This window comes from Panthera tigris, chromosome B4, assembly GCF_018350195.1.
Source record: "Panthera tigris isolate Pti1 chromosome B4, P.tigris_Pti1_mat1.1, whole genome shotgun sequence".
NCBI classification, from domain to species: domain Eukaryota; kingdom Metazoa; phylum Chordata; class Mammalia; order Carnivora; family Felidae; genus Panthera; species Panthera tigris.
The window spans coordinates 10044756-10059996 of NC_056666.1; the positions used below are offsets into that span (position 1 = coordinate 10044756).

General features: G+C 44.1%; 1 protein-coding gene across 3 annotated transcripts in view; it reads left to right on the forward strand.

Moving 5' to 3' along the window:
• The first annotated feature begins 4496 nt into the window (after window positions 1-4496).
• The window catches only part of CELF2 (CUGBP Elav-like family member 2), a 311282-nt gene continuing 300537 nt past the window's right edge, over window positions 4497-15241 (forward strand). For all 3 annotated transcript variants that reach the window (XM_042991007.1, XM_042991006.1, XM_042991008.1), the window contains exon 1: window positions 4497-4689. In XM_042991007.1, coding sequence (XP_042846941.1) covers window positions 4616-4689 — 74 coding nt within the window. In that variant the 5' untranslated portion in view covers window positions 4497-4615. The remainder of the gene's footprint in view (window positions 4690-15241) is intronic.

The following is a 15241-nucleotide window of genomic DNA, read 5'->3' on the forward strand; positions in this document are numbered from 1 at the left end:
GCAAGTTAGAGAGAGAAGTGATGAGCTGGTTGGGCTCTGGGTCTGACAGACCCACAGTGTTAGCATTTCATCCCCTTGGAATGGAAGCTTCTGGAAACTCTAGAGGGGCATCTCATTTCGGAGCACGAAGGTATGTATACAAAGAACCGTCTTCATTTTGAGGGCCTCTTCAGAAGGAAGATAAATTCACCATTATGTATTTTTGCTCTATTAAAAACAGATTCAGAAAAACACAAGATTGCAAAAAGCCAGTAGCAGCTGTTCTCAAGGGAGAGTGACTACTTAAAATTCCCGTAAAAATGTAAAATAAGACTCTAATAACTACTTCATCTTTATTGGCATTTAATTTTACTTAAGTCATTTTAGGGATGTGACAAAGTCACCATTCCAGAAGCTTTCAATGGAAAATGGGAGGGGGGGCGTGTGTGAATATTAAAGTGATCATTTTAAATTTATAATTGGCGATAAAAGTCTTTTTAAGGGATGCCTTTATGGGATGAAGAAAAGATGTATTTCAGTGTATCGCTTAAGGATCTGTTTGGGTGTTTTGAAGCACATAAAAAAACACCATTGTTTATTTTTGCAAGTTACTAATGAAACTGGAGAAAGCCAAGAACAAACACATGGCCACAAAGTCAGATATTCTCTCAGGTAGATAACATCCATGTGGATTTCAAATTTATTGGCTAGAAACGATAGGAAATCCCCTTATAGGACCTGTATGTCTTGCTCCAAATGGCCCTGAGCACATTAGGCTTTTTTTTTTTTTTTTTTTAACCGCAACAGCTATGTTAATAAAATTTGAATTCGAAAATGTGATAGGGCAAAGATGTTTTGGATTCCAGTTTGTAATGATGAGCCAGAAGTGGGGGGGCGGGGGGGAGGGGGAGACGCTTTTGTGAAGATGATATGATATCTATGATAACATAGCTGATAGTGTTCTGCTTTTAAAGAGATTGCAATGTAGGACATTGTGTATAGGAACAATTAAAAAATGGAAATTTATCATGAAATATACAAGGTTATCTGTAGGGGGAAAAATTGCTTATAAACACGAATCACCATATAGCAAGCACCAGTCTCTAACTTACGGTATAAACTTTCTGCAAAAATGTTGAAAGCTTTACGATCAAGGGACTGTATTCTGGTTTGTTGATTGAGTGGGGTGACTGGGATAGTATTTTTCCCTGCAGTGTGTACTCTATGTACAAATGCATTTATTAGCATGCTTTTTCTATTGAGATTTTTTTTTTTTTTAATGCCAGTGATAATTCAGTGCGCAAACAATGACCATTGGAGAAAACTCAGTTTGAGATGAGGCATGGGGGTGGGGGGAAGCAGCTTGCTGAAACAGCACAGAGCACCCGATTGCCTTGGAAGGCCTCATATAAAATGAGGTCATTCAGAAACTTTCCCTTGAAGTGCTTCCAATTCTTGAATTGCCTTTTGTTTGGGAAATGAATAGCAAGTTGATTAAAAAAAAAAAAAAATAGACAATTAGAGAAGGTAGGGGGATGGGCCTAGGAAAGAGCTTAAGGTTTTTCTACAATGAAGCTAAAACTATGAGGAATCTTCATTGTTCCCAACAGACCCGTCCCCAGTGATGTCAGCACACAGTGGTGTCACCAACCAGGTCATGTCCACGAGAGGGGCCCGCTGATGGCCTCATCCCTTTTCACTGCTGTTGATAAGATCCTTGGCTATAAAATAGCTCCATTGAACCCGAGTGAACAGCGGCCCAGCGGAGCTGTCTGCCAAATAACACCAACTGCCAAAACATGATACCTGATGGCTCATTACTGCATGAAAATTAAAAAAGGGGCCCCATTGAGTTGTTTTTAGATTTTGTTTTTTCCTTCTGCCAAAGCAGTGAAACGGGAAATTTACGCTTTTCATCAGGTGGTATTTGGTTGGGTGTTTTTGTTTTGTTTTCGTTTCTAGACTCAAGAGCTTTTGAAATTTGTATTTTTTAAAAGGACTATTGTGTATGTGCTATGATCATGGAAACAACACCCTGTGGAGGGTGTGTGTATGTGTGTATTTTGTTTCTCTTTGGCACCTGCATCAAGTGCCTGTGCAATCACTGTATTATTTATGTATTTGGCAGCCAAACGATTTAAACTCAGCTACACTCCATAAGCGTTCCTTGGTTCACATCATCACGGTATCCCATGTAAGAGTGGGTTTTCTTTTTATACTTGACCCTGGTTTTGCTTCTAACTTTAAATGGCAGAAGCAAATGTGCTTTGAAAACTCTGGTACATACACCGTAGTTGTTAAATAAGGCAATAACCTATGCACTTGTAATTCTTTCTCTATGACCTACTTACATACTACTTCACCCTCCTTATAGTGTGATTAAAAGCTGCTTTGAATCCACTATTGCCTCAAGGGATTTGAGACTAGAATTTAACAAACTGCTGAGAAGGCTTAAGTCAGTAAGAGGGCTTCCCTACAGCTTCTCCCAACCAATTCACATGCAATTAAAGAGAAAATAAATATTTCAGAAGTGTACATGTTAATGAAGCGTCTTCTACCTTATAGAATGGAGATACGTATGGAGCTTTATTCCACAGCTGATTTGAAAATATTTTTCTTTTTGATGAACGCGGCTGTGTTTTGCTTCTGTTCTGGAGGCCGGCTATGCTCATTCTTAAAATGAGTTTGTTATACAGTAGGCTCATTATATACATTTGGGATTTATATAAATAATGTACGAAAACCAAGAACTGACCAGGTTGGTCTCATTTATCCAGTTAATTACTTTATTAAGGTTATTGAAAGACCAACAAAATTCTTATCATTTCAAAGGCAGCCAATAGTAGCGAGGAGAGGGAGTAAGTTGCACTCGATACTATCAGGAAAAGTTTGGGCATTTTGGGTCTAAGAAGTCATTTCATTGCATCTGTTTTTCAATTTCTGTTTTTCAATTCCTTGTGAACTTAGACCTCATTCCTCAGAAAGGCAATATTTTAAAATGAAGGTTAGTCCTAGCCCTGCATCTGTCTTGGAATTAGAAGTGCCTTGGTCAAAGCCAGATATACTGTTCAGCTGAAGGAGGAAATCAAGTCCATTAAGTATGTATGGACTTAATTGAATACTCCGGGCCTGTTACTTCATATTACTCAAGCCATCCTTCAAGCCTGGATTTAAAATTGATAGGTGGATTTAAAATTGGTATATAAATATTTGTTTTCATTCATAATCTCAAAAGATGGTCAGGTCTCATGATCGCACAAGAAGTTGTGAGAAAAGATCGTTTCTCTGAATTATGGTGCCTGATACATCAGGCTTATACCTGGTGTATTTAACTACACGTGACTTAGTTGTTTAACCCTCTGGCTACCGTGACTGTATCCCCAGGCGTGTGCTATGTCCTTACAAAATGAGAGCGATTACCATAAGAGGCAAACTGTAATTCTGGTATGCAGTTTATGATGTTGCTTTAGCACATGAAATATGAGAAGTTTTACATCCTTGCATCCTGTGACCTTGTGAAAAGTTTGCTTTCATGTAAATAACCAAACAAAACAATGACAACAGCGAATTAGAACGTCACTGTATACGTACCTTTCAAGAATTGTTGCAAATCGCTAGGGAAAATTCAACTCCCTGCTTTATTCCTTTGAGATTTTCGCCATTTTTCACCATTCCTATTAGTCAAGTCACACATCTTAAATGGATGTTTAGGCCTCATGGCCGTTACATTACAGCTCTCACAGTCTTTCAATAAAGTCCGTTGGTTTTTCATCCTTAAATACTAGAAAAGGATAAATGTGTTTCCTTTTTAAAAGAAAACGTGATTACTGTGATTCACATTTTTCAGTCCCTTATCCGAACTTGTGCGTTTTTCCAAGATGATACAAAGGAAATGTAATTGTGTGCAGATTGAGCCCTCTTTGTCCTTAAAGCATTGAGATAAGTCCCTAAATGTCACTTGGGCCGTTTATCTGATAGTTACTTTGGCCAACCCACGAATGCTAGATCAGTTATTGTTGGGAGTTCATACACTGGCTAGCAGATCGCACCGAGGTGCGTTTCAGCAAGCACTCGTGAGGGTGCCCTTTCTCCCGGCTTCGGCTGGGGACTTGGGTTTGGACCGTCATGGGAACTAGGCTTTGGCGACACAGTGGCACTGATCTACCACAGCGGTTATTCGGGCCTCGTGCCAGGCGCCGTGCAAATGGGGGAACTGAGCGGAACTGGACCGAGGCTGCGTGGTGAACTAGTTTGCCTTGCTGGAGGCTGGGGACCCCAGGAAAGTCTGGCTATTTTTAAAAGCTGGTGAGCTCAGCTTCCCCAGCCGCGGGCCTCGGGCGGGTCCCTCCCTCCGGGGGCCGGGCGGGCGGGCCCGCAGGGGTTAAGCGGCGGCGCGGCGGGCGCGGAGCTCCGCCTCCGCTCGCCGCACCTGGCGCTCCGCAGACCGTCGCCGGGGCGCTGGATTTCGGAGGGGATTGGCGGAGAGCGGGAGGGGAGAGAATGTGACAAGTGCCGGCTCGGGCGGCCGCCGGGAGGCCGCGCGCACCTGTCCCTGCCCATCTCGCGCCGCCCGCGGCCGCTCGGACGCGCGCACAGCCGCCCCCCGCCGCCCGAGCGCAGAGCGCGCGCCGAGAACATGACTTCTGCCTTCAAGCTGGATTTCCTCCCGGACATGATGGTCGAGGGCCGCCTGCTAGTTCCCGACAGAATGTGAGTGCAGCCCCGGGGGGCACGCGCGGCCGCTCTCCCCGCGCCCCCGGCCGGGCGGCTGCCGCCAGGTCTCGCTCCCGGAGCCCCCGAGGAGGGCGAGAGCGGCCGGCGGCTGCGGCTCGGCCGCCTCCCCCGGGCTTGTGAGCCGGCGCTGGACGCGGGGAGCGGGGCGAGTGTCCGGACGTGCCGCGCCGGGCGGTGCGGGGAGCGGGGTCGGGGCGGGGACCGGGACCCGGACCGGGGTCGGGGCGTGGGTTTCAGGCGGCGGCCGGCGAGCGGGGGACCAGGTGGGGACCGGCGAGCCCGACGCGGAGTCCGGGGGTCCGGGCGTGGGGTCCGGTCGGCGGGGCGCGGCGTCCCGGGGCGGGGTGCGCGCGTGCACGCTCGTGTCATTTGAAATGCGGGTCTGGTGGAGCTCTCGTGGCCCATTTAAAGATCCCTTCTTACCATATTACCCGCTCCTCTGACTTACATTTGCGAAGACTCTTCGCCGGCGGTGGGAGAAGTGGAAGGAGAGGAGAGAAGAGGAAAAAAAAAAAAAAAACAAAAAAACGGGGGGAGGGGGGAGAGGGGGGGTAATTATAAAGCGTTAAAATAGCCCGGTGTACTCTATTGCAGAAATTAGAGGTAATTTTTACGTAATCATGGTGGTTCGTCTGATGTGCAGTCTATAGTTTAATAATTAATGTGGTTCTGGTTGTTTTACACGTCGCCAAACTAGGGTGGAGAGTTTTTTGGGAGAAGTACGGAGCTGGGATTTCTGAGCAAAGGAAAGTATATCTAATTTTTCTCTGGCCCGTTAGTCTCGATAGGAAAGTTTCTTCTATCAGCTCGGGCGCTATCGAGTCAATAGCATCCACTTGTATTTCAGGCGTGTTACGAAAAAGAAACCTAAAAGGATTGCCAGAAGCGGGTCTGAAAGGTCTGTGTCCATTTTAGACTTGGAATGTACAAAATTGTCTCTTATCGGGCAAGAATTCTGCCAGTGAATCTAGGCTACAAGTAATCTAGTGAAAAAACGACGGTTATCCTTGCTAAGAGTACATACAAAATGTTTCCTATTCTACCCGCTCTACGACTTCACATCCATATTCTTTCTGGCACCTTATGTACCCTTTGCAGTTTTTAGACCATTCACAGCTTTCTGATCCATTTCTCTGGCAGCTCGCTTTCCCCTACGGTGCTAGATTCATTTGCTAGCATGTTAAATGTTATGAGTGAAGAGATTTTTGAGAAGTTCCACGGTGGCCAATTATTTGAGCCCCTAGGATTAAAAAAACAAAAGTGGGGGGGGGCAGCTGACAGAATCTGTTAAGTGCGAATTGTCCTTCCAGTCGATATGAAGAATGTTTACTTGCTTGTACACACGATCAGGTTCATTGTCCCAACTAAGACAATCAGATAACGTAAATTAAAATATTGAATTTCCTTTTGGCAATTTTCTCTGGGAAATTAATCTTGATTAGTAACATTCCCGTGATACTTGTTTTACAAGATCTCTGTCCTGTCCCCCTTAAAATATACGTGTGCGTGGATATATAATACTTGTTTGTGCATCTGCTATTGAAAGTTTTGTGGTTTCTGCTCTCCGGAGGAGGAAGTGGCTTGATCATGATTGAGTTTTCAGTCACCTGCTACTTAGGTGACCAGAAGATCTCCATCTAATGAATGCTCTGTGAATTTAATGTGTTAATGGTCTCCGAAAGATGCTGTCTCTTGTCAGTTAAATTATGAATTATGAAAGTTTAATTCGTCTTTTTCATTTGGTGGATGAATGTGGCTTTTTCAAACTGTTTGCTCTGAATAGAGCCTTTGTATCTCAGCCATGGAGTCTCCTATGCAAACCCTGGTATAACTTACTACCCCCACTTCTCTTACAGATGCTAGTTGTTTCCCAATGATATCCTTTGGTATCAGACCCCCATTGTTTTCAGCGCTTGCCAACTCTTGCTTAATTGAACTTTAAAAAAAAAATAAAAATAGAGGATTTGTAAATAATTTGTTTCCAAGATAACTATTATATCCTCTTAGCCCTAAGAGTACTGTAGCATGTTTTCCAAAATAGTTTGTAATTAACTCACATCGGAGACCATCTTTGGGGAACAGAGGTGTGTGGGAGGGCGTGTGACAAGCTGAAAATGCTTGAAGCCCACCTAGCACTGTGTCTTATTGCCATATGCATGCAGTTGAGAAGATAGCTGTACAGATTTATTGTTTTCGGGACTGGTTGTCACATATGGTATATTGCCATTTGGACTAAATTGCAGGCGGCTAAATATTGGCCTATTCCTAAAAGGGACCTAAATAAAGCATAGGGGCTTTTCTGGTGTTGATTTTCTAAAGCAGTAGGACATATTTTCAATGGCATTCTCCCACAAGAATGTATTACATAAGTTTGCAAGATGTAATATGTTTGAGTCCTCAAGGCAGATGAACAAATAGCTTTTGAGATGAATTATTACGCTTGATGGCCCCACGAGCCATCCAGTGTTTAAAGAGCCCAGATCATTTAAGGCTCTGCAGTGGCTCTGAATTGTTGGGACATATGCTTCAAAGTCTTGGCGTTTTAAGCCTTCAGTATCGAAACTGTAAATGGAAATAGACCTTTTAAATAATCTTAACTACTGACGTTTTGTTGTCTTTATGCTACTGTAGAATATCGATTGCAACAAAGCATAATGAAGGTAGAGTAGGAACTGATTTCAAAAATTCTATTTTAAGCTTGGGCAGTCGGTTTGGGATGGGTGTGGGGGATGAGGGTTTTCCTTTGTTTAACCTTTTCAATGATCACATATGCGTTTAGGGGTTTTAGATGCTTTTGAATTTTTAAACAGAAGAATCTAAGAAATCACGTCTTAGAAAAGAGAAATTGCAGGTGGAAAAAAATCTATAAATGCAGCTTTAAAATTACTCGATTTGTGATTTAGAATAAGACATCAAGAAACAAATTAAAATGAAATCTTATTCCCCCCATCCACCCACATTCAGTAAGTAACCTTGTTGGAAATGAGAAAAGTTATCCTGAGTGGAAACTCATCAGTTTGGTGAATTCACCATTTTTGTTCATTAGGTCCTCCCGAGTTAAGATAGCTGGAAAAATGTCAGTGTCCAGTTAAACTGAAAGGGGGGGGAGGGTCTAGGGGCTTTCACCGCTCAAGTTGAAAGGGGCTTTAGAGACCATCTGGACAGACCTCGTTTTATAGATGAAGAAACTATCATAGGGGGCAGCGTGACCACTTCCGGAAGGCGTCGTAATTACTGTTTTCTCCCTTTCCCTCAAATGATGAAAACGTGAGTCATTAATGGAATACCTACTGTGTACCAACGCACTTTATTTACCTGTCTCTAACCTTAGCGATAGATCTGCTGGGGGGCGGGTTATACCCATTTTACAGGTCATGTTCAAAGGTGTTACATGCTGCCCATGCCTCATAGGCAGTGAACAGCAAAGCTGGGGTTGGCTTGTGCGTGTGTTATATAAATACAAGTTCACATGCTGATGGGGAGAGAAGAGAGAACTGTGGATTAAATATACGACGTAGATTTTTACCAGAAATCCAAAATTATGCCACATGAGAGTGGTTGAGCATTATAGGAAACATGTATGACTCGTTCAGAGTTGACTTTCTAATTTGATTCAGATTCACACTATTATCCATACGTTCATTAAAGAGAATATATTTTAATTAAAAATATTTTCTGGTTTACAAGGTACCAGTAAGATAAAGATGGGATTTGAAGTATATTCAGAAAATGCCATTACCAATAATAAAATACAGCAATAGCTGGGACTTAGCACCTGATTCTTTGATGATCGTGCAAGGAATTAGAGAAGATTCTGCAAAAAGGGTTATGCATATGGATTTTTAAAGTCTACTTTCAAGTGGGATTTTTCAGTGAGCAATACATATTTTAGTATCAGCTGCTTCCTGAGACCAAAAACTCCTCCCATATTGGCATTTTGGAACAGTAATGTTATCTTTGATCTGGGTTAGAGGTATTATGTTAATTGTTAAGTATTGCTGTTTAATTGTAATTTGCTGGATTGAGATTACTCTGGAATCTGTTGATGAGACACCGTGAACTGGGGGGAACAAGAACCTTGCGAGACAAGATAAAAAAGGAGATAAGATTTTCTGATATGAACCTAGTAATTAAGATTTCATGGGATCATTTAGGATGTTTTCCACCTCAGAGCAGTTCTCACCCTCCCCCCTTCCCCAACAGCTGTAACAACAGTATATTTGACCTCTGATAAAAGACTGCAATCTCCCTCCTTTTTTTTTTTTTTTTTAACATAAATTTGCTAACTTTTCATTTCTCCTTACCACCCTCCTTTGTGGTTTTGTTGCTTCTAAACTAAATGCTCATTCAAGACAGGTACTGTTGTGGCACGCAGAACCATCTGATGAACTTCAGTGTTCTGTAGCCAGCACGGGGCACGATCTAGCTCTTGTGCCAAAATTCGGGGTAGTGCTCATTTGTTGAGGCTGATATATGTAGACTTGTCCACAGCCCTGAATGTCACTGTCGCACATTCTCAGTCATCCTCACGACTGTTGAACAATACCGTAAGCATCCTCTGTCTGATTTGCATTCCACTGGAAAACCTGATATTTTCAACACGTTTCAAGGAGCTAAATTAATAAGCCATTGACGCGGCATACTTCCTGGGCCGAACTTCATCCAAACTTCAAAAGTCTTTATTTCCCACTTAGAGTATTAATACCAGAGGGGTTCTGTTTTTGGGGGGGTTTTTTTGCGTGTTTTTTATTTTTTTTTTTGGTTTTTTTTTTTCAGCGGCTCACATTTTTGCTTTTTGTTTGCAGATTAGGACACCAGAAGGAGTCAGCTGTTTGTTTGGTGGAATAGGTGTGCTAAGCACTGCAGAAGGGAGGGTCTGGAAAGCACTAACGGTTTCCGGTTCATTCACACCAAGAAGTTCCCATGCCCCCGTGTCTGTTTCCACTGTCAGGGAGGGACTGGTAACATAATGGGGCCAGCGTCACTGGCCACTTGTGTGGCAGTGCAGAAAACGTAGTTTTATTTTTCCTTAAGAGAAAGCTCTTGCTAAAGCGAAGAGAAATGGAGCTGCGCATTCCTGGAAAAACCTTTGTGGGAAACAAAAACTAATTAGCGCAGTAAATGTGATGCTCTCAGGTAATTGTAAAATAATTATCCCCCTTTAGCATCATCACTGTGTAATTGTGCCATCCAATATTCTCATGCTCTGAATCTAGATGCGAAGGGAAGGAAACCTCGCTCTCCTCCCGGGGATTTCTTTTTCATTTACTGGGAGCTTTAGTCTCCTTCTAGAAAGGACTTTTAAAGGAAAGGGGGTGACAGGGAGATTTTGAACCGCTTCACCCTTGCCATTTGTTCTGAATCGGGACAGAAAATGATTACTCCAACTGGTTTGATAGAAATACAATTCCAGTTACATGGCCGAAATGCCTGGTGAGCATATTTGAGATTTACACGTTCACAGAGCTACACCCGGAGTTTTATGAACGGTCTGTTTTATGAACTGCAGATTGTATATTATGTTCAGATACTGAGAGTGATACTTTAAAATCAGCTGATCCTTTAAAATGGAATGCTAATAAATATGTAATCCTACGGCTCTCAAAATGACAGATGACTACAAATTCCGTTTTTGGTTAAATTTTAATTACTCCATTTGAATGAATGCCTCAGAGCCAACTTGCCAGCAAATTATTAGACCCATTTTTTTTTCTTCCTGAAGATTTATGTAAATTAAGTTTAGCCTGTATTTAGACTAAAATATCATTTGGGTTTATTATTACGAAGTTTTCTACCAGACTCAAATGGCCTTTTACTTAAGGTCAGGCTTTAAATAAATCTATCCTGAGGAGGACTCAGTTTAAATGATCAGTGCTCCCTTTTGGTCAGCCGAACGGCAGGAGTCCTACAGACAGATGACCAGATCATGGGATTCCTTTAATAGTAACAGTGCCTTAAAATGGGGTTATGGGGAATGTTTTGATATTCAGTCTTTTTTTTTGTTGTTGTTCATTTACTTTTGAGAGAGAGACAGTACATAAGGGGGGGGGGGGCGGCAGAGAGATCTGTCAGCACAGAGCCCCATGCGGGCTTGAATTCACAAACCATGAGATCATGACTTGAGCTGAAGTCAGAAGCTTAACCAACTGAGCCACCCAGGTGCCCCTGATTTTAAGTCTTAATACTTGAAGAAGTCAAAGAGGTTTGTCTCCTCGGTAAGAGGAGGTTCTGCTCACGCCTTTGTTAGAACTGCGGACATTAAGTTCCCCCAACCCACTAGCTGCTTTGTCTGACATTTATAGGCCCCAGTAGCCTCAAGATCGCCCACTTTCACAGATGACGGTGGTGACTCCTCAGAGGGAATGCAGTTAATTTCAGCTGATTGATTTGACATTTTGACATAACTTTTGGACAGCTTAAAAGCATTTTGGGGGGAGGGGTACCATGGGAGAGTCATGAGTTCTCTCATAGTAGGATCTGAAGTTGTATGATTTTATGCTGAAATGCTTAATTTTTATACTTTTTTTGTAAAGACAGTTCGTAGTTTGACCTAGGCTCGTTAAGTTTTTTTTTTTATTTTTTTTACATTTTATTTATTTTTGATAGAGACAGAGCACAAGTGGGGGAGGGGCAGAGAGAGAAGGAGACACAGAATCCGAAGCAGGCTCCAGGCTCCGAGCTGTCAGCACAGAGCCCGACGCGGGCCTCGAACTCACAAACCGCGAGATCATGACCTGAGCCAAAGTCGGACGCTTAACCGACTGAGCCACCCAGGCACACAAGCTCATTAAATTTTAAGGTGGCATTTTTATATCCTTTTCCATGAATTGTGTCTCCGTTTCTCCTATCTCCCCCCGTAACTTAGAAAGTTGTGCCACATTTATCTGCCAAAAATAAAATCAGCTGGTCCTTTCATAAGTTAAGAGCAAAATAGCGTTCTTCACTTGGCTGTGGTCAGTAGGCATAAAATGTGTGTGTATGTGTGTGTTCACATGAGTACATATATGCACGTGTGTATGTGTGTGAAAGTACATATACATGACAAACTACCTCACTGGGCATAAGTCTTTACTTTCTTGAAATATCTGCCCCTTAGTGGTCTTTGGGTGTAACAGTTCTGAAATTGTTATGACACAGCCTGTGTTTACAGATTATTATCTTCATAACTGAAAACTGTAAGATTTAGAAAAGTTTAGCATCTTGACCAAAGACGTATTCAAATCAGGTCTCAAGACGGTGTTCTGACTCTTCGGCCCAGAACCCCCAAGTTTCTGTTAAAGGTAAGAAAAAAAAGCCCCTCCTGATGGTGCTGTCACCTCTCACTGAGTAGAAAGCTGAGGGTTGAGTGGTCCTTTCTGTCCTTGCTGCAAAGTCCCTGGACCTGGGGGCCCCCTCCTGTGGCTCCATTGTGATCAACATGTCGCTCCCATCAGGATCTTCTAGGTTTGAAGTAGGAAGAAAGGCTCCTCGCAGAGCGATCTGGACAGTAGGCCCTAAGTGGTATTTTCTTGGGTGGTCCCAGCTGGTACTGGCCAGACCACATTACGTCCCTTACCTCGTGTCTCTTGGCCCCTGCCCCCCCCTCTTCGTTGATGCACGTCATTATCCATGCCTTGCTGTCCTTGTTGTACAGAGCCCTTGAAATTTCCATGGTGCCTAAAAGGGAGTTCAGCACCTTACCAGGACATCTTCAGAAGGTTAACCTTAGAGCAGATGTGGGGACCTACGAGGGGGGAGAGTAAACTGACGTAAACCATCCGAAACCCACACATGCGCTCCTGCATCCACTTGGTTTCTCTCTGCATCTCCTGAGTAAGACGTTGGGTGTCGAGCAGGTGGAGCAAGTAATGTGGAAACCTGACATCCCCTTTGTTCCTTGAAAACCTTAGGGGAGTGATAAAGGCAAAGATAAGGTGAAAAGGCAGGAGGAGGGAAGACTTGGGGAGAAGACTAAGGTATATTCATGTAGTCAGGCTGCTTTGTTCGGCTCTCCACTCCTGATTCTTTGCACCCGCTCATTTCCTTGTGGTCCTAAACAGGATAGCTGTTTCTGAGTTTGCTTCCTGCCTTCCTTAGGCTTTCCCGATTGATGTCTTCTTGGCTCTTGTATTTGAATCTTCTCTAGGCCCATTTGATTAGGCCCTTCCCGAAGAGTTCTCCTCCGTGTGAAGAGAAGGGGCCACGTGTGTCCACAACACGTCTCTCCCAACGGGAGCCTTGACGGGAGGGCAGCGTGGAAAGCCCTCGGCCGTCACTTGTGGTCAACTCCTGCAAGCAGAGTAGCTGCGCGTTTCTGTGCACGGAGCTGTATTTTGTCTTCATATGTTACAGAAGGGGTGTTGAGTTTTCTGGGCGAGCAGAAGGGGAGCGTATTTCAGAACGATTAACTTTACGGATGCCATTGTCTCGGGCGGCGGCTATATTTGGATGTTCGGCAGCTGTGTCTGCTTGCTCAGAATCGTCACCAGGAGGCTTCCAACTGCAATTACTGCCTTCCGTCCATGCTGCTGACCTCTTTCCTCGTGACTCCCGTTGTCCACGCAGCCATCTCTCTTGGGCGTCAGGATTTAAAGGCTACACGCCAGTTCTTAGAAAGCCTGCGTGCCGGTTACCACCACTGGTGCTTCTGCCAGGCACGTCTGTTTTACATGATGACACTACCTGTCAGGATTCTCTCTTTTCACAAAAAGCTACGTTTTCCCGACTCCTTTTCCCTCTTTCTCTCTCTCCCTCCTTTTACTGCCTTTTTTCTTACTCTTAGATGTCAAAGGGTCGCCTCCAATATCTACTTTCTTCCTGTCCTGTCCTGTATTCACGAGGGCAGTCCTGAACAGGTGCTCCTTCACTCCTGGTCCTGCGAGGCCCCTTAAGAAGCACTCTGTTGGAGTGGAGACCAAGCAAAGCACTCTGTGTCTCTTTCCTGAATGGACCCTGGCCACAGAATTCACTTTTCTCCAGAGAAGAATTCAGGAAACCTTATTCTTCATACCGAAACCATGTTAATGCTGTGAGGTGTGTGTGGGTTTAAATTGTTTGTTAGAAATAACTTCCTGTTAGATTGTTTCTGCTCGTCAGGGACGTTTGCCCTGCCTTGGGTCCTGCATTGGGCCCTGCTTGGGCGTAGTAGGCCGGGATCACTAGGGATGTTGCTACAGGGTTGGAGGTTGCTCCTCAAGACTAAAGACCCTTTACTAAATAGCAGTCTGAAGCCTTCCCCTGGCTTGTCTTCTGGTTTGTTCCATGCCCACTTAAGGTCTTGGCTGACTTGTCAAGATTCCTCATCTAGAAAATAAGGATAATAAGATATGCTCCTTACCTGTCCCACAGAATTACTGTGAGGCTAACGTTGGGAAAGGAATGACAACCTAAATATTTTATTAGCTTCATGGTACTTAAAACTGACCACAAGTTCACCTCCATTTCCTGGGAGAGTCAAGTACAGTGAAACCTCATTACAATTGACCGGTTAATGTTTTCTCCCTCAGAACATTCGTGCTTTAAAGTCTCAGCCAAAGACCCATAAAGCAGTATTGCTCCCATATAAACTTCCAGAAAATGCTCAGCCCCCAGGACAACATTATAAAGACTGATTTTTTTTTTTCTCTCCCTTTTCTGCATGATGATTGAGAAATGAAATGCAGTTCGTCTTCCAACTGTGAACTCGTGGTCCGACCTTCCATTCTGGGATAGGGTTGAAGCAAAAAGCAATATCTTCATCCAATATCCCCTTATGCGCTTTCTGGGGGAAAAAAAAAAAAAAGCCCATCTCTACGCCAGCTGAAATAGATTTTGATTTTCTTACGGGGAGAGAATCAACCGCACAATACGCAGGCTGGTTCCCGATAATGGGACTCCTCGCCCTAGCAGAAACTCAGCCATTGGGAAAACAATTTGGGTGATGTGAATATGGAGAGGGACTGTGGTGCACACTGGTACCTAATTCCTCTTTAGGTGTTCAGGCCACAGAGTGCCTAGAGAACACAGAAGGAGAGTCACTGAGGGAGGAGGAAAAGACTTGGAGAGGGAATCAGGGATTTTTATGAGGTGGCACAGTGGGTATAGGGTGTGTATTCGGGTGGTGCCCAACAGCAGGAGGCGGCACAGTGACTCTGGTCTGTGCGTTGATAAACAGGCACTTCTCCCAACGTAGCTGACCGAGTCCTTGACGTCCTAAGAGCCTAGAGCAGCCTCAGCTAGGGTGAAGATTTGCTCCTAATGTTGTACGTCGCTTGATTGCTTGAGATCACGCGTATTCAGGTTCAGTTGGGAAGCCTATACAGCCTGCCCGCATGCGTGGGTTGAAGGGTGTTGTCGGTGATGGGCCAGAGGAACACTCGGCACCCGCTCCGGCTGAGAGAATGATGTTGACTGCGGATCTCCAGGTCACTAGCGTGACCACCAAAGCTAAGCGTCCCCTTCCTTGCGGAACAGACCGCTTGGCATCAGGGTGAACGTCGTCACCCTGATGCAGTGGGAGCACTGTCCCATCAGAGATGACTGCTGGTCCTGAGCTTGTTGGGAAGGGAAA